The sequence below is a fragment of the Dasypus novemcinctus genome, chromosome 3, assembly GCF_030445035.2.
Source record: "Dasypus novemcinctus isolate mDasNov1 chromosome 3, mDasNov1.1.hap2, whole genome shotgun sequence".
Classification (NCBI taxonomy): domain Eukaryota; kingdom Metazoa; phylum Chordata; class Mammalia; order Cingulata; family Dasypodidae; genus Dasypus; species Dasypus novemcinctus.
In genome coordinates this window covers 7,036,179-7,062,209 of record NC_080675.1, presented here as the reverse complement: position 1 = coordinate 7,062,209, position 26,031 = coordinate 7,036,179, and the positions used below count along the sequence as shown (strand labels likewise).

Genomic DNA, 26,031 nt, shown 5'->3' with positions numbered 1-26,031 from the left:
AAAACAAAGGACAGAGGGAGGGAATGGGAAGCAGGCCAGTGGGTGTGAGAGAAGGAAAGGATAACCCTTATGACTCTGACATGAGTTCAATCTGGATGGGAGAGTCTCAGGCAGCAGTCTTATTATTTATTTATTTTTACTTCTCAATATATTTGAAACACTTTAAAAGATTAAAGATCATGTGTAGGGAAAAACCACCCATTTTTTGATAAAAAGGAGAACATCAGGAATCTCATTAACATGAGAAGCTTGGCGTAACCTGGTTCACACGCCTGCAGTCCCCTCACCATATAGTGTGTGTGTATGTGTGTGTGTGTGTGTGTGTGTGTCATTCAGTCAGCTGGAGTGGTGAAGAGGTCGCTGCCTGGCTCAATGCTGTGCCATACTAGATAGTCCAAGTTCCCTACCTGCAGAGCAGTGAGTGAGTCTGGGGTATTCTAAGACCGGACTTACCGTTCACTTACTAAGAACTAATGAATGTTCTGACTTTAGCATTAGTTGTAATTAACAGTCTCTATTCAGGACAGAAACTTAGGATACACAAAAAGTTTTGGCTACCTATTTTGCAAGACAGAATCAGCACAGTCTACCACTTTCAGGTCTGTGAATGTTTACTGCATATTTTAAAGGAAACTGTTCACTATTTTACTGCATGTTTACAGATATATATGGTAGAGCATTACTTAAGTTAGCAAATAAAAAACAAATGCTCTTCTGACTCACTTTCATGACAAAATAAAAAGAAGTCTAAGAAGGTTTTTTTCATCCTTTTAAGTGCATGGTCCTCATTATGTTTTCTCCTTTTACCTTCAGTGTGGCCCTGCATACCAATCTTTATTTTTTGCGCTTTACAGAACAAAAACAATAGGTAGATTGAACAAGCTTTTCAAACTGACACTTAGCCCCACTGCCAGCCTGGTTGAGAATCCTTAAGATTTCTGTTGAACACACCCTGCAAAAACACAGCTGAAGAAATATAACCAGAGCATAATTCCTTCTGATCAGTCAGGTGAGACATTATAGTATAGCTCAAGGATGTGGGGGCAGAGGCCTGACCTGCAGAGGTTTGTTTTAAATATGTTCGGGGAGACTACTTTGGACATGTGAACATGGTGATGGTGAGATCGCTAGAGCCCCAAGAAACTGCAGATGTCAGCATTCGAAGTGCAGCCCCAGCAACACAAGACTGTATCAAGGACAGGGCTGGATGGGCACTGCCACAGGACTCTACTGTGGAGATGCCATTTGGGTGAGTCACAGTGTGGAGGTGGGTAGACTTTTGGGAGTAACACAGCAGCTGTCATCTTTTGAAATGGAGTTCAACACACAGACACATCACAAGGTAGAAGGAAATTTCAACCCGTTTGCCTCTTCCCCAAAGATCCGATTACCAGATGAAAATAACCTAAAAGACCCTGGGATTTCTGGGTTCATCGTAATCAGCAAAAACACATGGACTCCTGCTCCTTACCTAACCGAGCAAGATCAGGACAGACTTTCACAGAACTTAGTCAATCTGTCCCCCAGCAGTCACTCGAACAACTTATCAGTAGTGACTTACAGTAAGGTAGGTGCCCTCGGAGAAGAGGAGAAGGGCTAGATGGTAGGCCGTGGAATTTGTGATATACTTTCATGGCAAACCCAGACACTTCCCTGGAGAAGGTTCTTGAAGACTACTCAGCTCTCCTGCTAACAGCTTCAACACAAAACCTGCCCTTTCTCCCCTCCCCTTGCCCCTAAATCTTCATGTTCTGTGGATGTTGTTTCATCCATACTTATAATTTACTCCCGTCTCTCTGCCCTGATTTAGGCGTCAAAAGAATGAAGTTCTTCTTTACCTTTAGTATTCAAAACATGAAAGTCAGAATATCAGCAGCCAGGCTTCCAGTGTAAACGTATACTAAGTGTAGAATGACAGTACCCAGAAACCATTGCAATTTGTTCCTACTTTGTTTTTTTTTTGGGTTGAGCACGTTTTGTGGGTTTTTGTCTGTCTTTGTTTTTGATGAAAAAGACAAGTTCAATGATATATCCTAAATACTGTTGTTGGGCTTTCACTTTATTCACCCTATTTTCACGTCTTCTAGTTGAGGTCATTTCAGTCTGCCATGACCCATCAGCCTCCTTACCCCCAACGAAGAGTGGCCCAAGTCATATTTTGACTTGTCACATGTGAGGGAAGAGAGAGTTGTTTTATTAATCATTAGTTCAAATTTTCTGATTTTTTCAAGACACTCCTTTAGTGTTAGACTTCTTTAATTAATTTATGCTAGCTAATTAAACAGTATCTTATATACACACGCAAAAAGAAATATAACTATAGCTTGTTTAATCTCAATACATTTGAGTTCACCACAAACAGTTGATAATGTGTTAACCTATTTGTGTGTTGACCATACACAGTAGTATGTACTGACCTCACACCCTAACAGAAATATGGAAAAACAGATTTAAACAAATACATCTTTCATTAAAAATGAATAAATAAAATTTTGGCATTTTCATCCCCAAATACAAACATTTTTCTCGCTAAAGCTCAACACTTTTACCTCTTTCAAAGCAGGGGAAAGCATCTCAGAAGTACAAGAGACCCTGATATTCCCCAACACAATCACTCTCCCAATCTAGGATTCCCTTCTATAGCAGCCTTTTCAGGTTAAGCATGAACAATGCTGGGACCTTAACTCTTCTCAAAACCTGCCTGACTCATGCTGTTTCTACAGGATATTATTAAAATATGATTATCATTCTGGAGAAAGTACCTTTTTGCTTTTTTCGTATTTTTTCAACTAGAGACCGGATCTGCACGTACTCTTCCCATTCTTTTCCTGGGCCAGGTGCGGGACTACTGCATTCTGTAATATAAAAACCATGGTACTGAAACATTTCTTCCTTTCAACTTAACCTGTTAGTCTTTAGAAGGACAAGGACTTGGGTTTTGTTGTTGCTGGTTTATTTTGAAAAGACAAAGATACTACAGCCATGATAAAAAATGAGAGGTGTAAGTCAGGTATGCAGTTCAGAGCATGTAAACCCTCTATAACCATCAAGCATCACATACTAAACTATGACCCCAGGCCCTACATGTGAATAGCTAGATTTTATCTACCTTATTCTTGCTTTTCTAATCAATTTCCTCAGAATACATGTGCAAACAGGAAAATTTTAAAGCTAAGCTTAAATGGAAAACATTTCCCTGAAAAACTTTCTAAATAACAAAAAATATTAAAAGTCATCATTTCTTTCTAGTTAAACCCTGTCACAATGGCTAAGGGAACTCGTAAAATTCGACATAAGGGCAATTAGTCAACAAACATGTCACATCCATGGGTAAGGCACTATATGAAGCACTCTGGAGGAGACAGAGAGAAATGCTGAGAGTCTACTAAGTCAGACAGAATAAGCAACCCTGAGAGGGGGGCAGGCGTTCCGGAAGGCCACACACCAGGCACCCTGCCTATCAACTGCTCTTTCCTCTTTAAACTTCCAATAAGTTTAAACGCAGAGGCCCCTTCTCAAGCTCCTGCCAACCCCCTTTGTTCCATTTTGCTCTCCAAGTAAAAGAGCATATGTGATACATATGTAACAGTAACTAGTTATATGTTGATTCATAACTATTAAGGTTAACCAATCTTACTTCATTCTTCCATTAACAAACACCCTGGAATATGAGGATGAAGATAGGAGCCCGTCCTCCAGCAGCTTAGTGCTCCAGGGGTAGACAGGTGATAAATCATCACTACAACCAGAGGACTGCCCCCAGGGGTCCCCCAAGGGCCTAACCATACTTGGCAGGGGGTCACGGGAAACATGGCTGCCGCTGTCTGCTCCCTGTCAGGGAGGAAAAGCTACATTTTGCTTAGCCTATTACATAATCTAAACATAAAGGACAAAGAAAATGAGGCAAGGGTAACTCACCGAGTGACCCCAGCTAAATGTGAGGCACACTTAGGACCAATTTAAATTCACAATTTAAAAAAGAGGGTAACAAATCCTACTGATGTTCTAAATCAAGCGTGAGGAAATAGGAAAATAAAGGCTAGTCATTGTGGTAAGGGAGGAGGAGCGCTCCAAAGTACTGGCCCTAAGAGGGAGGCTGCACTGGCCGTGGGCCTGCCGGCTCAGGACGCACTTTCACACACACTACCTCCCGCAGCCCTTGTTACACTCCCCTTAGTATCTGTTTTACTGATAAAGAGACTGGGCCTCCAAGAGGTTAAGTAATCTGTCCAACACTGCTGAAAGGTATAAAAGGTCTTCTCCTAGGAGAAGACCATGTTCCAGGTCCTCGGACTAGAGAAGCTATACTTTTCGTTATTTCATTCAAGCCGCATTAGCAGTTTTGCAGACGCGGTAGGGACCAGGATCTCCAGCGTTACAGACTACAGGTCGGAGAACGTGCCCAAGTCTCCAGTTAATAGGCAGGGACCGGAGTGCAGGTTTGTTTGACCCATCCTTCACCACGCTAGTTATCTTCACACACATCCCTCAGGCAGCGCAGGAGTGGAAACGCACAAGCGCTGCAGAAAGGCCGCGAGAGCCAACACAGGGACTTACTCTGCAACAGTTCACTAGTTAGGCTCAAGATTTCCTTCGGGGACACAGTTGCTGTAGCACCAGTGCCTGATTTCTGAGTTTTTACTCGACTCTTCTTACCCATTTTCTGACTATAAAGAAGAGAAAGAGAAGACAAAGTGAAAAAAATTACATTACCAAAGAACAAAGTCAAGTACAAAAACATGGCATGGCCGTGGTTTATTAGCCTTAGACACTAAGAGGACATGAAGTGTGATTCCTTACCTCACAGATGCCATATCCTGAAGTTTCCTTCCAGAAAAAAATGTGCAGCAAGACTTAGTATATGGAAATTTTCAAATGAAAAAGAATCTGCTTTGTATTCTCTGGAAGAAAAGTTCGGTCTGTTTTCACCTACAAAAACTATAGTAAAAGTAAATTTTACTCTAGAATTTTAAGAAATTATATAAATTCTATTGTGTATACTACAATGTTTATGATACTACAAAGATAAAAAATATGTACAAACGTATACACACAAACTATCGCAAAGGCACAAGACCTATGTATTCTCTTCCTACTTTGCTTGAAAAGAATCATTTCCCACTAACAGTAACTTTCTGGATAAACACTGAAGCCATTTTAGAGCTCAAGGAAACTTTAGAGAGCCAATCTAATTCCTTCATTTCATCCCATGAGAAGCTCAAAATGCCTTGCCCATGCCACAGGAAGTTGGTGGTAGACCCTACGCTTGACCCAGGTCTCCCAGAGCTAGCCAATCTGGCATTTCAACTGCCCATGAGTCTTGTATTATCTGATACACAAGAAAAATTGCCATATTCTACACGCAGCTGGGAGAGTGTGGCATAGCAAAGTACACACCAAGGGCATCCTGGGTAAAGAAAAGACCTCTAAGATAAGGTTTGTCAGAAAATGCTTTACAACAATGAGTCTTAAGATGTGTCTTGAAGAAAGTAAAGGATAGGGCAATTCAAAGGCAAGCACAGGCACAAGAGAAGCTTAAGAGAAGCAGTGAGAAAGCGAGGCTGTTAGGGAACATCAGGAAGTAGGACACCTGGCAGATGAGGCCACCTGAAAGAAGGCTAGAGCTGCCACCTGAGGAGCGTGGAGTTGACTGACAATACCTCATCAAGAGAGACGTGCTCCAGGTGACAACCAGGAGAATGGGGGGAGAATGTCCAGCCAAGAAGCTATGGAATGATCCACACACTTTTACTAACCAATCACCTCAATGAAGTTTTTCATAGTGCCCCTTACCGATAAATTATACTTCTCTCAAGGGAGAGCCAAAAGGCATCCTCTGGTTCACCACTTGTTTTTACAAAAAAAATGACCATCATAGTGTGAGGAACCATGTGATGGATAAAAAGTTTACAATGCATGTATTCCCACCATATAAACGATCAATAATTCCCTGTAAGTGAATCCTAACAAATATGGGTCATACTCAGAAATAGAGAACAGCCTTTCAAGGGCTCAGATAGGTATCTTCTCTTATGTATCTAATAAATTCTTTAAAAAAATGTGTAGTATACACAAAATCAGTCAATCTGGAATAAAAGGGGAAAGGTAAATATTTGGAAAATGTTTGCAGCACTAAAAGGAATTAGCTCTTTTAAGATCAAAAGAAGAAAAAATTAAGTGCGGCAGGGAAGGAGAAGGAATATTTTACGTGCTCCTTAAGGATCATTTTCTTAAAAGGGAGAAAAGCTCCCTGTACACTCTCTCACAGCCAATGGCTGTGACCTGGGACCTGGACAGGGTCCCTACACCTGGGGTGACCTCCCTACACCTGAGCAGAGTCCCTACACCTGGGGTGACTTCCTGTGTACAATCCAGGGACTCTACTTTGCAGCTCAGGTCCTCACCAAATCTCTCTTGAGGGCACCTCCGTGTTGTACCACTGAACTTAACCTGAAAATAAATAAGACTACCCAAAAGTTGTATAATAAGATCATTAATCACACTTGCAGATTGCAGATCAGCTTGCCTGGCAGGACAGGCTTTACAGGAACTCACCGCAAAGGGTTTAACTGACCGTTTCCCTTTAGCCCCAGTGGCAAGACTCTGAACAAAAGAAGAACAGCACTTAGATGATGAGCTACAAAATGCTTTCCTTAATTGGCCAGGGAAGAAAGGTGAGCCTGAGGCAGGACACAGTCCTGCACCTGCTCTTACAGTGCACCACACCAAGGGCCTGGAGCCCTATCATCAAGCCCCCCCCCCTCCACAGCATTTAGGTACCTACCCTGAGATAACAACTGCAAATGAAAACAGCACCAGCAGCTACCTTGTATTCGGTACTTACCCTTCACCAGGTGCTGTGCTAAGGTACATGGCCTCCTCTGACCTTCCCAGACACTCTAAGCAATACATGCTGTCCTGATTCTCAGAGGTTAAGTCCCTTGTCTTTGTCCAAGGTGACACATCAGGAAAGACTCAGGGCTAGAATCTGAACTTGGCCTGTGCTCATAACCACTTCCCACACAGCCTGTTTAACTACAGATAAAAAGCACATAGTATTACAAGGTTTGAAAGGGCTGAAAGGTCCTGCAAGCCAAATCCCCATCGGATACTTGAATATACCCTACAACACCTCTGCACACACCATAAACATCTCCAGCAACCTCCTCCTACCTGCCTCCCGAATTCATCCTCTTGCTGGGATTATCACACTAGGCTCTTACACGCTCCCTGTACAAGCCCAGCCCTGCCCCTTACACCTACCCTTGCCCTGACGCACACTCACTGCTCCCCTGCACTTCACACTCCAGCAATAACAGCCCCCAGCCTTGCAGGTGCTTCTGTGTGCCTCCAAGCACCTGTTCCTCTGTGCACCTGTCCCTCTACCTGGAAGGCTGTCTCTCTAGCTCCCCCATCCCACTCCTGGCCTGGAATCCTCAAGTACTGTTCGTGAAACACTGTTTTTCTCTAAAAATCCTCCTTGGCCAGTATCTCTAAAGCATTCTCGACCCTCCTAGGCATAAATCCCTTCCACTGCAGCATGGCAATTCTTCACTTACTGCCTGGATCCTATGTAATGAAACATCTGCTCACACACCAGTTTTCCCCCTAGATGAGTCTCCTTGACGGCACCCTCTTTGTTTCTTCATAGTTGTTTCCCCAACATGGAGCCCATAATTTGGCAGGTGCTCCCCACAGGACACTGCACTGAGCTCCCAGGGAAAAGCACCCCACCTATAGGGACAGTTCTTACAGTTTAAAAGGCCCTTGCATTAGGTCAAAATTCCTGAAGCTTCTACCCAGGGACCTAAGTTTCTTTCCCTTCGGAACAAAGAAAAATTGTCTAACTCCTGCTCCATATGAGAGACTTAAGGATCTGATCACAATAACTTGAAAACACAATAGATTCCTCTGGTAATAACATTCCCCAGTGGAGAACTTACAATTCAAATTATTCTCAAATTTTCTTTTTCCTTAAGTCAAAAAACAGCTGGCTTTTAGAAATGAGTAACAGGTGTAGAAATAGAGGCAGAAATTCAAAACATACCTGTAAATAAGCACCTGGGAGAGCAAATATACTGGAATACCGTCCTCGAAAGCAGTGAGGGAGGCTGTAGCAGTTTGAAGTGGTTATGAATTCCAAAAGGAGATACTAGATTATGCTTGTAATCTGATCTGTACCGGGGCATGACTGCGTTACCATTAGGGTATAGAGTCCCCGTCCCTTGGTGGGTGGGGACTCACAGATAAAAGGCATTGCAAAGAACAGAGTTGAGGGTTTCTGATACTGGAGTTTTGATGTTGAAGTTTGATACTGAAGACTTAAGCTGGAGCCCCAGGAAGTCACCACGCAGAGGTAAGAGAAGCCAGCCCAGAAGGGAAGGAACCTTGAACCCAGAGAAAGGCAAGCTCTAGGAATGTAGGAACCCAGGAAGCCTGAACCCTCACAGGCGTCAGCAGCCATCTTGCTCCAACACGTGGAAATAGACTTTGGTGAGGGAACTAACTTAATGCTTTACGGCCTGGTATCTGTAAGCTCCTACCCCAAATAAATACCCTTTATAAAAGCCAACCTATTTCTGGTATTTTGCATCAGCACCCCTTTGGGTGACTAACACAGAGGTCTTTATGGAAACAGTCGCTGAAGCCCTCCTAGTTAAGGTCCTGGTTTCCAGCCTGGACTTCTCAATCCCTTCTTAATTCATTTTCCCTGCTTCCAGGCCTCCTGTCAAGGTTACTTTATGAAATGGAGGTCCAGTCCCAACAGGAAAGTGTCACAGAGCACTGCTTGATGAAAGTATCCAGGTGCAGGTAGGGCCACCTAGAGAAGGGGACCCACATGTCCAGGGCTCGCAGATGCCCTCTTTCCCTTCCCCAATCCACATGCATCCCAGAAGTAACCATTATTTTGACTTCTATTATCATCAATTGGTTTTACCTGTTCTTGAACGTTGTATAAATGAACTCAACTCAAAGTAAAGTCTCTGTAGTACACAGTATAATGCCCAGCCTACTCAGCATAGCCTTCGAGGCCCTCCATTGCATCACCCATTTAACTGTCTGCGGTGTTCTCCCCATTTCCACTTTATACAACACAGCTTCAGGGATTTGCACACGTTCCCCCCTTTTTCTGGAATGCAGCTACTCTCTGCCCTTCCCTTTTTCTCCTCTTGGGAAAACTTTTCATATGCTTTAAGGCTGAGTTCAAAGGTCCCCAAAGGCCTTAGAGGAAATGCTAGGCTTCCCCAGGCAAGTAGCCCAGGCTAGGTGGGCATCCTGAAAGTAAGTAGAAAAGGGTCAAATTCAAGGTTATTAGCCTAAGTCAAAGGCTTGGCTTATTTGGAGATTCAGCCATTTCGGAGTCTCTCTTTGGACAGTTTTCCTCCCACAGGCTATAACAGGCCCTCAGGGAAGGGAAAGCATCTCACCCAGGTTGGCAGAAAGACTCTCCAACATTTAGCTCACTTCCTCTGCCTTAAGTGAGGGGAGGGCTGAGCGGCCGCCTGTCCTTTTCCAGTATCTCCCTAACGTACAGGGCCAAGCCAGCCCTTAGTCTGTTCTACCCAGAAGCAGGCTTGACAGCAATCTCGTCCATGAAAGCCCCCAATCCCCTGGAGTGGCTGTGTTCAGGAGCTCCCAAGCACCCAGGTCTTCTCCACACTGAACTAGAGATGCCAAGGGCACGCCCAACTAGCTTGGACACTTGCAGTTTCTAGAGGGCACTTGCAGTTTCTAGAGGGCAGGAGTGTCTTCCAAACTTTAGAAACATTAACACAGGTAATGCTGGCACTAGTTCCTCCTGGGTTTGTGCAACATACCAACTGTAAAGTGCCTGGGTGGCAGAAGCCCTATATTTACTTCTTTTGAGGCCACAAAACTTTTCCAGTCCTGGTGTGTTAACCCCCTACATGCTGCGCCTTCCCTCAGCTCATGGGCTTGCCTGCCATCCCCAGAGCCACACGCTTTACTCCAGCAGACTGCAGCAGAAATGGCCCTGGCCCTTGGGGAAGTGACAAGAACCTGAAACCTCGCTGACACCATCTCCATCCCCTGCTGCCCACAGCAGAGCTTTGTGCCTCCACGCCCCCCACCCCAGGTACAGGCCAAGTCACTTCTGTGCCTACTTTACCCATGGTCTTGTGAAAGAAACAATCTTCCAACTGAACATTATCTGTAGGGTTTGGTAGAGTGCTAGGGATGCAGCAGACAGTCAAATATTTGTTGAATGAAGGGAAATCTGGGGATATTACATGTAGATATATTAGTGTTACGTGGGAGTAGGATTTACTTTCCCATCATGACAGTAAGGTTTCTGTGGCAAAGAACCACTTATTTGCCCACAAATGATTAAACATAAACGGTAGTCAAATATGAGATAATAGTAAATATTTAACTACTTTTTTTCTTTTTAAGATTTATTTATTTCTCTCCCCTCCCTCCCCCCACCCTGGTTGTCTGTTCCCTGTGTCTATTTGCTGTGTTTTCTTTGTCCACTTCTATTGTTGTCAGCAGCACGGGAATCTGTTACATTTTGTTGCATCATCTTATTGTGTCAGCTCTCCGTGTGGGTGGCGCCATTCCTGGGCAGGCTGCACTTTCTTTCGTGCTGGGCGGCTCTCCTTACGGGGCGCACTCCTTGCGCGTGGGGCTCCCCTACGCGGGGACACCCCTGCGTGGCACGGCACTCCTTGCGCACATCAGCACTGCGCATGGGCCAACTCCACACGGGTCAAGGAGGCCCGGGGTTTGAACCGCGGACCTCCCATGTGGTAGACGGACGCCCTAACCACTGGGCCAAATCCACCACCTTAACTACTTCTACTAAAGAACTAGGATAACTTTTTGTGTGTGTGGTATGAAGGACCAGGAATGAATGCAGGACTTTGTATGTGGGAAGCCAGCGCTCAACCACTGCGCCACATCAGCTTCCCTGAGTGGGCTTTTGCTTTTTTCTTCTTTTTCATTTGGTTTACTTGTTTGCTTTGTTTTTTCAGGAGGCACCGGGAACTGAACCAGGGTTCTCCCACATGGGGGGCAGGCACTCCCTAGAATAACCCTTAAAAGTAAAAATACAAATTTGCATAGACATACAAAAAATTTCACAATTAAAAGTTAGTTTCTCTTGGGAATCCACTTAATAGGTAGAAAAGTTTTAAGATATTAAGATAAACTCTCTGATAAATATGAATCCTAGTTTTAAAGTGTTTTTGGTCTCTTAGAAGGCAACCAAGCAAGAGAGAATCTGTCTCTGATTTCCATTTCAGCTGGGGCCAAAGAAGTGGAACAGCTGGGGTCCAAGCAGGCACTACTGCCCCAGGGGCAGGGGCACTTGCTCCCTGCCCTGCGCTGCCAGGCACTTGGGTGCATCCTCCCCTTCCCACAGGTCCCCAAGCCAGGTGTCAAGAGGCTTAGAGCCTATTACTGGACCAAGCAGAAGGCCCCCGTCTTACAACTTGAAATTATGTATTAATCTAGCACATTAGCTCCTCCACACACAGTACAATCACCTCAGTATAAGCTCTCCAGCATCTGGGACACTGCTAGGACAAGTTTGGGAAAGCGAGGCCATGGACACACACCCAAAATAAAGAAGATACACACCCAAAATAAAGAGGACTGGTTAATTCCTAAAACATTTAAGAAAAACAACTAAAGGTAGAGGGGACAGAGCATAAGGTATAACTAAAAAAGATGCCTACATTTTAAGATTCCATTTGAGAAGGCATCAGTTTCCAATATGGATGGTTCTTCTAGATTCAAAAAGGATCAGTGCTGTATAATTTCCCCAACAACATGGATAGGAAGTAATTACCCTTTCCATTTATGATTCAAAAATCTATTACACACCATGAAGAATTTTTCATTGTAATTTCAGCTGAATTGATGCTAGATTCCAAGTTTCCGCAAATAAAGTATCAATAGGTACTCTGAATATCCTTAATGCTCAGTGAACAAACTACATATTAAAAGTTCATCAAAGTTCCTACAAAGACCAAGTATTTCTTTAAAATATTTATTTCAAATACTTATATTAGAAAAATATAAATATGTGCTAAATTACACACACTCACGTCCAACCCCAAATATTAACCAGAGTATATAATATTAATGCAAGATTTTTTCCCACAGGTTAGACTGAAGTCATCTAAAATTTACATATATTTACTGGGTTATCTTAGGGGAAACAAGTATGAGGCAAGGGGGGTGGGAGATTTAAATACTGAGGAGGAAATATGTAGAAAAGCAAGATTGATAGTCAAGTGAATTATACAAACTATAGTTATAGTTGTTCAAAGGAAGGGGCACCTATTAAAAGGAACAGCAAGCTAAGAGTTTCCCACATATCTACACTTCTTCACCATCAAGATATTTTTTAAAATCTACAGAACCCTCAAAATCTGGCTCTTAAAACACCATATACTATTTCAAGTCCAATAACAATCTCCTCGTCTGATAAGGTAGGCTTTAGAAGACTGAAAAATAAATGGCATCCTCAATTATTATTTAAATTGCTGGTTTATATGCAGGTGACATCTGTTACCTTTGACCAATCAAGTGATTCTTTCGCTTACAATCTGTTCAGTGGAAAAAAATAGGTCCTGAGAAATAAGATAAAGTACATTTAGGGACCTTGGCTATTGGAGGAAGGTGGAGTTGTTGATACATAAAAACCCATCTTTACAAAGTATAGTTCCCATATACCAAACATACATGAATGCAATCCAGCTGCATATTTTTTTCTTTTAAATTCTATGTGGAAAGATGCCCATTCTTTTTTCCTGAGCTCCCCCCTGAAAATGTTGCTTTCAACCAAATACAACTGAAATAAACTTCTTTGATTACACTTACCTGGTAATTTATCTAGCATCTGTTGGCTCAAACACAACCTCTGCTTTTCCACATGTCCTGCATCTGCCTAGGGTTACATCTGGACCAGCTAAAGGAGAGAAGGTCATACATAGGGCTCCCCCCTGCCTCAGGTGCCCAGCTGTGAAACATACTTGAGGGAGCGCTCCACTCATCTCTGGTGGGAAGAACAGGAAATCTGTAGTGTGCAACCTCATTAAAGCACTTTGCAGGCCATTAGGATCAGATTCTTACCACATTCTGAAGTAAATACACAAATTATAGGATGACAGGTTAGGAAAACAAAAGCACTCCCAAACTGAAGAGTATTTGTGTGACCTTTTCTACAGAAGCAGAAAAGGCACCTACACACGTTCTGCAACAGTGTGTACTAGAACCACATCCTGGCTTTGCACAGTAGCAGGGCCTAGTAGCAGGATCATGACCAGTGCTACCTGGAGCCCATGACTGCAATTTCTAATTGAAGGAAGCACTGATGTGCACACTCAAAAGTGCCAAAGAGGGTGCTGGAGAAGTTTGGGTCACAGATGGTGGTGGAGGTGGCACATCGTCATGACTGTATTATAACTACCACCACTGAACTTCTACTTGAAAGCAGCTAAAATGGGAAATTTCATATTCCACACACATACAAAAAAAACCCCACAGAACTGTACAATACAAAGAGTGAACCCTAATGTAAACTATGGACTCTGATTAATAAGATAATTACAGTAATACTGGTTCATCAATTCTAATACCACATTACTGCAAAATTAATAATAATAAGGAAAACTGTGGGTGTGAGGTATATATTGGAACTCTATGTTCTACATGATTTTTCTGTAAACCCACAACTGCTTTAAATAAAAATAAAAAAGATAAAGTGCCAAGAAATCAAAGGAAGCAAGCAGGAAAAAAGGTGGAATTAATTTCAACTCAGTAGCTACTTAAATACCAGGATGAATACCAATCTATAGGGTGCATAAGTAAAATTTCAGTCTTTATACAAAATTATTTGGGCTGCCCTATATATAACAGGAAAAAAAATAGGATGTGTTTATTCTCTGCAGCATTTTGCTATTTTTCCACTAACATACATGACAACTTTAAAGATGCTTAAACCATTTCTGACTTCTCAATACACAATAGTTTTGGTTTTAAACTGCTGTTGAATTAAGTTGTAAATATACTAAAATTAAAATGAGGCCCCTATTTAAAGGAATTTGGGGAAAAAAACCTTTCATAAAGCAAAGAATCATTTGTTATCATGAATAATCATTTCCTATTATATCTTTCTAAAATAAAAAGGAATTGTTAAATGTGAAGGAACAGCTATAATCTGTCAAGATGGTACCTTCAAACCACCCACATTCCTAACATAAAGAGTCTAGGTTCTAGAACTGTGGAACGCCAGGATTGGAAGAGTCCTACGGGCTTCTCTAAATTAACCCTCAACTCCATGCGTGTTGACAGTGTCATTAACATTATACAGCAGTTAGGTTTTCTAGTGCTTTGCTATCTATTGCCTGATTCCAGTGTGATAATCCTGTGAGAAGGACAGGACAACCTGAGGCTTCCTGCTGGTGAGTGGCAGAGATGGGACCAGACCCAAAGCTTCTACCTCTCAGTCCTGCACTCTCTGCTCCCCAACAAACCAGACAGCAGGCCACCAGCTGCTGGTTGTTCGCCTCTGTGGCAGTCTCCTACCTCATGAGCCACTCCAGTACTCACCATCCTCTTTGACCTGTCCAAATTCTGCCTTTAAATTTCTGAAGACCATTTTCCTGTCCTCCCCAAAGCCTTCTCTTCTCCAGGCTTAACATGCCCCTCCTAACGTACTACTTGTCAAAAGGAAACAAACTGCTTAGGTATAGTATACTTTAATGCCTTTTATTTTTTTAAAGATTTATTTATTTCTCTCCCCCACCCCCCAACCCGGTTGTCTGTTCTCTATGTCTTTTGCTACGTCTTCTTTGTCCGCTTCTGCTGTTGCCAGCAGCACGGGAATCTGTGTTTCTTTTTGCAGCATCATCTTGTGTCAGTTCTCCGTGTGTGCGGCACCATTCCTGGGCAGGCTGCACTTTTGTGCTGGGCAGCTCTCCTTACGGGACGCACTCCTTGAGCATGGGGCTCCCCTATGCGGGGGACACCCCTGGATGGCAGGGCACTCCTTGTGTGCATCAGCACTGTGCATGGGCCAGCTCCACACGGGTCAAGGAGGCCCGGGGTTTGAACCGCAGATCTCCCATGTGGTAGACGGACGCCCTAACCACTGGGCCAAGTCCGCCGTCTTCAATGCCTTTAAAAAGTCAACAAAGGCGTTCTGATGTGCTCAGAGTGGGACTACTGTCTCTACTGGAACTCAGCTCAAGATTTTACTAATCTAGCCTAAGACTGCACTAGTTTTTCTAAGAGCCAAGTTAATTCATTCACACAGCACACATTTCTTCAATATCTAATTTGAAATGCAAAGATGAATGGGACATGGTCTTATAGTATTTGGGATACAATGGTAATCGACTAAAACCATCTGCTACGTAAACTGATCTGATGCAAAATAGATGCTCTGTGTCAACTAAACTCTTAATACTAAACGCAATTATTCATGTTACATGTCTTGTTATTGGTTCCAGGACCAACGATCTAGGCTGCTGAGGCTGTGCCATCCTCGCCTTGTCTAGTGTCCCGCAGCATTTGCGCAGCACGATGGCCTTCACTGCAGTCACCACCGTGTGGGCATTTACTACATACAGATCAGGAACTGAGGAAGGCGTTTCACGCAACAGATGAGATAGATTATTATGCCCATTTTACAATGAGAAAGCTGGAGTTTAGAGAAGCTAATTAATTTATCCAAGATGATGGACTTGATGGGTGGCAGAGCCTCACCAGCACACCTCAATGACAAATTCTACTGAAATGCAATAGTAATTCATTGAATTTTAACTCTAAACAAACCCACTTATGCTTATGAAGGCTCCAAAGGTTCGCTGTACCAATGGTGTTCCCTTCCAGGAGTGAAACATACAGATGTAAAGATTTTACCCTTGGGTTTTTTTAAATTACAGAGCTATTTTGCTGGCCCTCCAGATACACAGAGTGTCAGGTCAAATGTGGGACATGGAACAAAATTTCCAAATGAGCTTCCACACAATCCCACTCATTCTACATCAAGCGTTGCAAAGCCGCTTGGGGAGAAGCCCTCTTATCTTGGGTGGGAAAACTGCAGAAACCCCTAGTGATCATGACATTCAGCAATGCTAACTTTTCACAAAAGAAAAACTTTATTGGTCACTGGTAAACAGTTTCTGGTAAAAACAACTCTAATGAGAAATTTTCAATCAAATCTTTCCTTTCTTTCAACTGTGTTTAAGAGAACACTAGTGATACTGGAACAGTCGCTTATTTTCTGAGGCTAAAACCTGTGGACCACAAGTTTTAATGAAATTAGGACTTAATTTCATTAGATCTATTTCATTAGATTTCATTATGTTCTAATCAACTGTACCCTTAAAAAAAGGAAAGAAACCCAGGATTGTTAATAAGCACTAAACCTAAAACAGTATTTATTAAGGATCCTATATATTGCCCTGACTTCTACAATCACTCTACAATTTTTTCAGTCCTTCTAAAAACAAGTGAAAACATTCCAGCCTGCTCTGTCCCTCGCTCCTCCCCCACCCCCCAGCACCATGACTGAGGATAGGCATGTAAAAGGTTAAAAATTCACTTTGACTTGGTAATCAGTATCACTCAGATAGCTTACAAAATCTTAACTTCCCAGTCAGACTTATCTTCCTTTGTCAGCAAAGAGTGTTTGAACTCATCTTGATTATTAATTAACTTCTTGGAAAGCACATGAATAAAGAAAAAAGCATTATCAAAGTCTTAACTTTGGTATCTGTTAGAATCATTTTTCTTCCATCAAATTTACTTCAGTTGAAAAATTTCAATACTTGTGTCTATATCTCCTGCTTATGACACGTTTATTTCCAAAACCTAGAGGATACTACCAAATGGAAATGAGGTATAAAGTGACGGATCTCTTGCCTGAGTTACTGGTGGAATTTAGTAACAAAAAACAGGGCTTCTAACCTTGGTGATCCTGCTAATAAGCTTTTTTCCCCTTAAGATTATTAAATGACTAAATAACAAACAAAAAACAAAAGCCACAACTTCCTAGTAATGGAAATATATACATTTGTATTACTGTTGTTAGAAAATTTATTTTTTCTTTGAAAGTAAACATTATGTAAGCTAATTTATTTGCAGATTAAAATGTTTAACCTCTCCAATTCCATGAACAGGAAAATGGATGATATAAGGAATATATACAGAAATCTGTTTCGCAAGTAAGGCATACCTATAAATCAAACAAAAGTGAACACTGGAAAATTTTACAAGGAATTTGAATCATGAACTGATATCCAAGATAAATGTTTGATGGTAGCAGAAAGAGAAAAAAGAAGCACAGCAAATCAAGACAGTCTTCACTGATAAAAAGTGGGCCCAAATATATATAATGCTAACTAATCAAGAAAATAACTGCCACAACTTTCGAAGTAACCTAAGAATAAAGATATATTTGCTGTTCTATTAAAAACTTTTCATGCCATACTACTAAATGGCTCCTATTCCTCCCAGTACTTAGTCCAGTGGGAGAACACACACTTAATTTGGAACTCTCCCTCCCCACCCCCAGCAGAGGCAGGAGGCCCAGCAGCCAGGGAAAAGCAAAGCAGTTTCTAAAGATAAAAAACCTCCCACTGAAAGATATTCATCAAACCATGCACAAGAAAAGATCCAGTATTATTAGTTACATTTCTAAAAGCTCCTTCAGATTAACGATAAGGAAAAATGAGACTATGTAACTCAAACATTTTAATAGAGTTAGAAAGTCTCAAATGAAAGGAACATCTAGCAAAAAGGACTCAGTATCCCTGAGCTTGGAGGTACGTTTTATATACTCATATTTTTACTAAAATTCCTTATGGCATAAACTATTTACCTCACTGTCATTGAATTCAATAATTATCTGCCAAATATTTACTACAAACAAGCCTCCAGCACTGTGAGCATGTCATTCTCTTCTGGATGTGACAGTGTGGAGCATATAACGTTGTAAGCAGGCTGTTTCTGTGTTTGTTTTGTTTTGTTACCGATTATCTGAACTCTCAAAACAAAAATATTTTTCCAATGGTTGAAGTTCAGAAAGAAAAAATGTTTTAGTACAACCTTCAATTTTTTTCTCATTTTCCAGTGGCTTCCAAAGCTAAGGTTTAATCCCCACTTAAAAAGTGACCTAAATGTCCATGAAGCAGAAGAGGTACTCCACAAGTTTGCTCTTATCGACAATCTTAAGGCATCCTCAGGGGCAGAGGTTGAACAGAAGCATACAGTACACAGAGGCATAGCTGCATTCATCTCCAAGTGCGCCTCCACTCCCACGTCCAGGCAAAAACCACTGAGAGACACTAGCAACTGGAGAAGGGAGGAGAGCAGCGGCAACCATTTTACTCCCTCAGACTAGAGTTTCACTTCAGATATTAACTTACAATCTTGAATACACAGAAAGGAAGGGGTGGCAGAAGGATAAAAACGGGGTCGGGTGGAGTTCCAATAGAGGCTGCTCTGCAGCTCTTTGAGAACTTGAGTTTGCCTCTACTTTGTTGGGCCAGAGAAAGACTTCTTGGTAAACTGTTGGAAGGTAACCAACCGTAACATCAATCACAGCGGCCCCTGGGACTCGTGTGGGAAGGCTGGAGAGCACGCACAGGAGCGCTGACAGACATGGGATACCATGGTCCAATCAAGTCTCTGCGAATTTTCACAATGGAGTGGAAGGCTGCTTTTATTTTGCTCTATTCCTGAATTAAATGTGTTCACTTTCTAACAAAAGGAAGAAAACTTCTCCAAGACTATTACTGGTGAGTTCCGTTTTCAAGTACCAGTGGGGTCATTTTTTGAGAAGAAAAACGGGAAAGAGGAGGTCTACTTTACCAGCAGTAAAATTCCATTTTTCAGCGCGCACACAGCTCCAAGGGCTTGGACAAACGGTCACCACCCTCGAGCTCCTCGCTCAGAGGTTTACCTCCTCAGGGATGCTCATAAGCGGGTCTCAAAATTAATGTCAACATACTCCGATACTTTCGCTTTCGGAACGTCGTCTCCTTGATTCAGAAAAGCAGAACAAGCCACTCCAAAGGATTCTAAAAAACGTGTGACCGGTTCTCCTGCGAGACAAACGTCCCCCACGCCACCCCGACACGGCCGGGGCGAGGCTCCCGCGGCAAGGGACGCGCATCGTGGACCAGCCCCGCGTCCCCGCGTGGGTCCCGGGGAGGCAGAGCGGCCTGGGCCGGCCGGGCCACGAGGAGGAAGCGCTCGGGCCGGCGGGACCAGGGCGACAGCGCCGAGCGCCTCTGCCCGGGAGGGCACCGGGGCGTGGGAGCCGGCCAGAGCCGCGTGGGAAGAGCGCCGACCTATTTTCAAGGGCTGTTTTCATAACTGAAAAGTGCAGGGAGCAGCGGGGCTGCCCCACGCACCCGGCGGGCACCCCAGGCTAGGAGAGCGAGGCACACGAAGCCCACGGCCTTCACCCCAGGGCGGGGGGCCGCGGGCGGGAGACGGGGAGGCGCCCCGGGCCCACGCAAGGCCGAGTCCACGAGCGGGGCGCCAGGAGCCCAGGCCGCACCCGAGAACGAGCGCCGAGGGGGCCGCAGCGGGGGAGCCCCTCTCAGGGCCGCGCGCGGGGAGGGCGCGCGCGTGCACCTGCCACCGCCTCCGGGCGCGTCAGGGCGCCGGGAGGGGGCACCCGGGACAGCGGCGTGCGCGCCCCCTGCGCGGGCCGGGCCGCCAGGACAGAAGCCAGGCGGCGCCCTCCGAGCCCGCGGGGCCCTCCGCCCCGAACCCAGACTCCGCGCGCCCGCCCCGGGCCCGGGAGCGGCCAGCCGAGGTGCGGGCCCGGGCCGCGGCCTGAGGGGCGCCGGTCGGGACGGGGGGGTGGGGGGAAGGCTGCGCGCACGCGGAGGGGCTGCGGCCGGCACTCACCTGCCTGCGTCCCCCTGCGCGAAGCGGCGGCGCCACAGTCCAGCCGGACCGCACCGTCCGCCTCAACCAAGCCCCTGGAGGCGGAGGCGGCGGCGGCGGCGGCGGCGGCGGCGGCCGGACAGGAGAGGCGGGGCGGCGGCCTGAGACGGCCCAGCCGCCGCGGCCCAACCCGGCTCCGCCCGCCCCCAGGGCCCCGCCCCCGGGCCGCCGCCGCCGCCGCCCATTGGCCCGCGCAGCAGATGCAGGGGCGCGTCCCTCCCGCGGCCCCGCCCCGCAGCCCAGCCAGCCACCCGTTGGTGTTCCTCCTCAGCCGCTCCCCCAGGCCGGAGCGGCCGGCTCAACCCCCGCCAGCTTCCGGACCCCAATTGGCTGGACGTCGCCTATACACGAGTTCTGATTGGGCGACGGGTGTTCCGGGCCCCGCCTCCCACGTCCCAGTTCCGTTAGCACGTTCGGTTGCTCCCAAATTCCCTTTCGCCGCAGGGGGGGGCGGGACAGACGGGACGGGCCCTTTTGCCGGCTCCGCCTCCTGCACGCAGCAAAAACTGACCGGCAGGGACGCGCGGGGAGGAGACTGGCGGCTCTTTCCTTCTTTGAGCACTCTTCTTTCTTCTAATTGGCTGGCAGGAGATCTACTCTCTCCGCCCTTCTGGTCGCTTGTTTTCTCCGTCGCGAGACGCAGCGTGTTGACGTAGTTCCCCGACGTTCCATATCCAAGATGGCTGCAGTCGGCAAGAGGGGACGTCGTTAAAGGGTTTGCCTGAGGCGAGAGGTGAGTGTTCGACGGACCTCGGGCAGCGCCGCCCGCCTCCCGCGTCCCTGGAGGTCGGAGCAGGATATGGCTGCTGCCGCCGTCCCCTGGCGGAGTCTCTCTCCCTTGGTTGCGCTTCTCTACTAACCCCCGATTCCGACTGAATTCAGCGGGCGACACGGCTCTGCGGGGTCGGCCAGCGGGCTTCGGGAGAGTGTCTGAGGTGCAGGGGCCCAGGGAACCTGGCCGGAAGCCGGGGCAAGCAGCGCCTCTCAGTGAGGGGCGGTTGGGATTCGGGGGCTTGCTCGCAGGTTGGGGAGAAGGAGCAAGGCTCTTAAACACGCGCGCGCACGTTCTCAGCCGCAGGCTGCCCATTTTTTCCCAATGATTTCGAGGCGTATCGGTCCCAGCCTTGGTTAGAATCAAAGACACTGGGTGCCGCCTCTGGGGTATTCCGACTTGAGAACGTGAAGAGCCGGGTAAGGAGAGCTGGGATTAGGAATGAGGAAAAGGCACTTCCGCGGGCGGGTATCTTAGATCTTGCTTAGGCATGATAGTTGCCTAGCGTAGCTCTCCTGGGTGCTTTGGTTAGGTTTGGCTTGATACTAGAGGAATTGTTCTTTAAAAAGTTGGGGAGTAAGTCTAGAGGTTATCCAAGAGCTCTTAAACTATGATGTACACAAAGTATGATGGGTAACGTTCCCTAAATTTGGACTGCCAGTTAAACGTAGCTTTCGCTAAGTCGTCTGTCATTAGGAACGACTTCTAAAAGCAGTTATTTGAGGTTGGCCTTTTATATTTTTAAGGCAAACTTGGTAATACCTAGCACAGTGTCTTCTAGTTCCAGGCGCCCATTAAAGGTTTGAATGAATGATGTTGCTATAATGAATACTCCTTGAGGGGAGGGATTTTTTCTTATGCAGTCTTATATCCCCAGCACCTATAACGGAGCCTGACATGTAGTAAGCTCTCATTGTGGATTAAGGATGATAGTAGCGGTGGTGGTATCAGTAGACATTTTGATTAAAATTGTTAGTATACTTAGGATCAGGATCCTTACCTGTTAGATAGTCTTGACTCTAAATGTAATGATTATCCAGGATTGTTAATTTTTTTTCAGAGTAACTATCATTAAGGTCTAGTTTTAGGATCCCCCCCCCCATTGTCTCATTTCCTTTGTGTGATTCATAAACTATTGGCTGGTTCTTGCATTAAGTGTTTCAACATTTTTACCATTTTGAAAATGAAGCTTGCACCAACAAGCAATAAGGAAACAATATTGCTAATGATGTTCTTAAATTTTAAGTGCCGTTTCTAAAATCGAATGTCATAAAGCCAAAAATAGGTCATAATTTTGGCCTATAAAATAAGCCAGTTCATTTCAGGAAGTTATGTTTGAGAGTGATAAATTCCCCAAGAGTCTAAAAGGAAAAAAATGTTTTCTTCTAGTATTCTCTTTTTTTTTTTTTTTTAATTCTACTCAATGTATTCATTTTTTTAAAAGATATTACATTAAAAAAAATATGAGGTCCCCATTGCCCCCACCGCCCCCACCCCACCCCTCCCCCCCCAATAACACTCTCCTCATCATCATGTCACATCCATTGCATCTGGTGAGTACCTCTCCGGGCATCGCTGCACCCCATGTCCCGTGTTCCACACCATAGCCCACACTTTCCCACGTTCCATCCAGTGGGCCATGGGAGGACATACAACATCCGGCAATTGTCCGTGGGGCACCACCCAGGACAACTCCAAGTCCGGAGAATGCCTCAACATCTCTTCTCTTCCTCCCCTTCCCCGCACCCAGCAGCCACCATAGCCACTTTTTCCACATCAATGCCACATTTTCTTGATTATTAACCACAATAGTTCATGAATAGAATATCATTAAGTCCACTCTGATCCTTATGTATTCCTCCTTCCTGTGGATCTTGGCTTGGTTGTGTCCATTCCACATCTGTGTCAAGAGGGGGTTTAGATTCCACATGAATATTGGATGCAATCCTCCTGCTTTCAGTTGTAGGCACTCTAGGCTCCATGGTGTGGTGGTTGACTTTCTTCAACTCCATGTTAGCTGAGTGGAGTAAGTACAATAAATCAGAGTGTAGGAGCTGTAGTATTCTCTTATCTGATTAGATTAAATCAATTCATATTTTCAGGTGCAGATAAATTATATACCAGGAGTACTTGCACATAAGATTGTAAAGTCATTGTTCATAGCTTTTGAAGAATCCTAAAACTGTAATTATTGATAGAAGACTGGAGACTGGCAAATGTCTCAGTTTTCACAGAGAGTCATTAGATGATCCTCAGATGCTGAAACTCCTTAGTGATCTGTTTTAAAATATATTTGTGAAAGCAGTGAGGAGAGTTTGTGAGTACTTGAGGAAGGAGAGCTGATTCCCTCAAACTAGCAGAGGTTCAATAAGAAAAAGCCAGGTGACACAAATCATATTTTCTTTTAAATTTACTAGAGTGACAGTGGGTGGGGAATTACTGAAACTGTTGCCTTTAGGTTTTCCTTAGGACCCTGAACATAATCACTCTTCCTGTCCTACTAGACAAAAGAGAGAAGTATACATAAAAATAGTCTTCACTTATTTAAAGGGCAAGCAACAGATAAAGGGAAATGTATATTTTTTTACTGCTCTCAAGGCTTAGGAAGCTAGAGCAAATAGTGGGTGTTATAGAGAGTTGACGAATGGTAAAGTTTATCCATTTGGTGTTCTGTGCCATAGATTTACCAGATTTATACACACCTGGGTGGCGAACAGAACAGATAAAAATTAATGAGAGAGTAATACAGTAATTCATGTAAACACCAATAATTGACACCCAGCAATGCCATAGGCTGCTTTGTAAATTAATATGGTCTCAATGAAAATGGCCAAATAAAGGTTAGTGAGTGACTAAATGTTGTTGTTAAGAGGGAATTTCTGTAGTGGTTGAGAGAATTGAGTAGTGACTTTTACTATCATTTCCAGCTTTGAGAACGTAATTTTATATGTTAAAAAAAATGAATTCTCTTCATATAAATAACATATCTAATGACATGCTATATGTTTATGGAGAAATTTTTATTTTGTAGAGCTTATAGATTTCTCAGTCATTTTCACAGTGATTATGAGCTGCTAATAAGAAAATTTCTAACTTCAGAGGCTTTTGAAAAAATAATGTAAAGGTAATAAGGAGCAGGATTATAGACTGAGGCAAGACCTTTTTCAGGGAGATGAATTAGCAGGCAGTTTCTGTTCTATTTATGTGCATTTATTTTCACTGCACTTCATTGTGTTCTTCATTTTGCCCCAGAGTCTAAAAGCTTAGAGTATTGGCTTTGGCCAATGACAGCTAGGTAAAACAAGCTTCGATATATTTATGATTTATCCACTTGTGGACTGAGATTCTTTTCCATCACATCCCTACTAGGTTATTCCTAACCCTTTTCCCCACTCTGCCCCTTTCATCTCAGCTGATGTCTTGGCACTGTACTTCCCAGAGAAAATGGATGTGCCCTTTCATGAGTTTCCCCTTTACCTTAGAGGACTTTATAACTTCCTCAAACTTCCCCTTCTGTCTCAGAGAAAGAGTCTCCTTTCTAAGGTTAATTTTTTTACTGTGCTTTTTACTATTCCTGGGCCATTGTATCCCCTCTGGCTTGCTCTGGCTCTTTTAGTCCTTCTTTTCTTCTGCCTACAGACATCCTTCATTCTCCTCTCCCCTGGAAGAACAAAATAAAACAAGAAACAAAACAAAAACCTACCCTCTGCTCTTCTTTGTTGTCACTTTCTTTGAGGAGATCACCAGTTTAGTAATTTTCTTAATTCTTTGTCCTTTTAACTTTTGAACATTTTTCACTGTTGACTGCTACCTCTGGCTTAAAGCTGGCATGCCTTGGCTTCTTTTGCAATTAAGGATATAAATTTTGCCACCTCCTTCTACTGCTTGCTTCTTTGGTGATTCTTCTTCCTGCTTTTGATAGTTCCTTAGAGTTCTGTCCCCAAGCCCTTCTTTTTTTTCATTCTCCATCCCTGTCTCCATCACTATGATCTTGGATGCCAGCTCTATATAGGTAAATCCCAAATAGGTATGTTCTTTCTGGATTTCAGCAGGCCTATTTATCTCTCTGATGGATATTTCCACACAAGCATCTTAACAAGGTTTTCAAACCTAATATGTATAGAACCAAATTCTTCCTTCCTCTCCCCCCTCAATCAAAACCAGCTCTTATCTTCCCCGTTTTTCTTTTCACTATCACCCTTTGTTTTCAGTGAAATGTGAAATAGTCTTTTGCCTTTTTTTGCCCCACCACCAGTTATGATGTTCCTGTTTCTTTCCCCAGTACCTCAGTCTAGGGGCAGGCCCATATTAGACATTAATTGTACCGTTGTTATTGTCTCTCAAACTCCGTTCGGCAAAATCTCTCCCTTCATTCTCTGTTACACAGTGCTGCCTAAATAGCCCTTAACTCATCTTCTCTCCCTTACCATGCTTTATTATTTACCACTACCTGACAAATATTTACGTATTTTATTTCTTTTTTACTTTCCCATTAGAATGTAAGCTTCTAGGGGGCGAAGACCTTGTCTCTCTTGTTCTCTACTATATCTTTGAGGCTTGGCTTATAATGAATAGTCATTCATTTGAGTCACTAAGTGCATGGAGAACTGTTAGGTTAATGTGTCTTAAAGTGAGATTCCCAACTGATGTATGGTGACTAAATTATAGATACACCAAGGTAGTGATACCCTCAGCCAACTGGCCAGTTGCCTTCTGCTACACAAGAATGCACATGGATGTTTATCACTTTTATTGATAATCAAAAAACCAGAAACGCGTCAGGTGTCTCTTCACAGTAGAAAGGATAGCTAGACTGTGGTATATTAATGGAATAGAATATACTACACAGCAGAGTTTAACGTCATTACTATTGACATTTGGGGCTGGATGATTCTTTGTTCTGGGGGTCTATCCTGTGCCTTGTAGGGTATTCAGCAACATTCCTGGCCTCTAGCACTAGATGCCAGTAGCCCATCCTCCCCACCCACCAAGTTATGGCAACCAAAAATATTTTCACATATTGCCGTATGTCCCCTGAAGTGAAAAATAGCTCCTGGTTGAAAACCACTGCTGTAATCGAGAGAATGAACAAGTACTGCTTCATGCAGCAACAGGAATGAACCCCACTGTATTAGTCAGCCAAAGGGCTGCTGATGCAAAATGCCAGAAGTCTGTTGGCTTTTATAAAGGGTATTTATTTGGGGTAAGAGCTTACAGATACCAGGCCATAAAGCCTAAATTGCTTCTCTTACCAAAGTCTTTATTTCCATGTGTTGGAACAAGATGGCTGCCAGTGTCTGCCAGGGTTCAGGCTTCCTGGG

General features: G+C 44.1%; 2 protein-coding genes and 1 pseudogene across 7 annotated transcripts in view; 2 read left to right on the top strand and 1 right to left on the bottom strand.

Moving 5' to 3' along the window:
* The window catches only part of SETD3 (SET domain containing 3, actin N3(tau)-histidine methyltransferase), an 87,947-nt gene extending 67,849 nt beyond the window's left edge, over positions 1–20,098 (bottom strand). The window contains exons 1-4 of one of the 5 annotated variants that reach the window (XM_058291860.1): positions 19,900–20,046; positions 4,801–4,938; positions 4,558–4,667; positions 2,763–2,855 (exon numbers count right to left, since the gene is read on the bottom strand). In XM_058291860.1, the coding sequence (XP_058147843.1) occupies positions 2,763–2,855; positions 4,558–4,667; positions 4,801–4,814 (217 nt within the window). In that variant the 5' untranslated portion in view covers positions 4,815–4,938; positions 19,900–20,046. Of the gene's footprint in view, positions 1–2,762; positions 2,856–4,557; positions 4,668–4,800; positions 4,939–19,899 lie in introns of all 5 variants that reach the window. The other 4 variants (XM_058291857.2, XM_058291847.2, XM_071213700.1 and 1 more) reach the window with 4 other exon arrangements.
* LOC139438070 (protein ILRUN pseudogene) lies at positions 24–1,600 on the top strand (annotated as a pseudogene).
* Positions 20,099–20,464: 366 nt separating the features above from the next.
* The window catches only part of CCNK (cyclin K), a 31,532-nt gene continuing 25,965 nt past the window's right edge, over positions 20,465–26,031 (top strand). Inside the window, exon 1 of one of the 2 annotated variants that reach the window (XM_023589398.3) lies at positions 20,465–20,671. The gene's annotated coding sequence lies outside the window, so the exon portion shown is untranslated. The remainder of the gene's footprint in view (positions 20,672–26,031) is intronic. The other variant, XM_004447687.5, reaches the window with a different exon arrangement.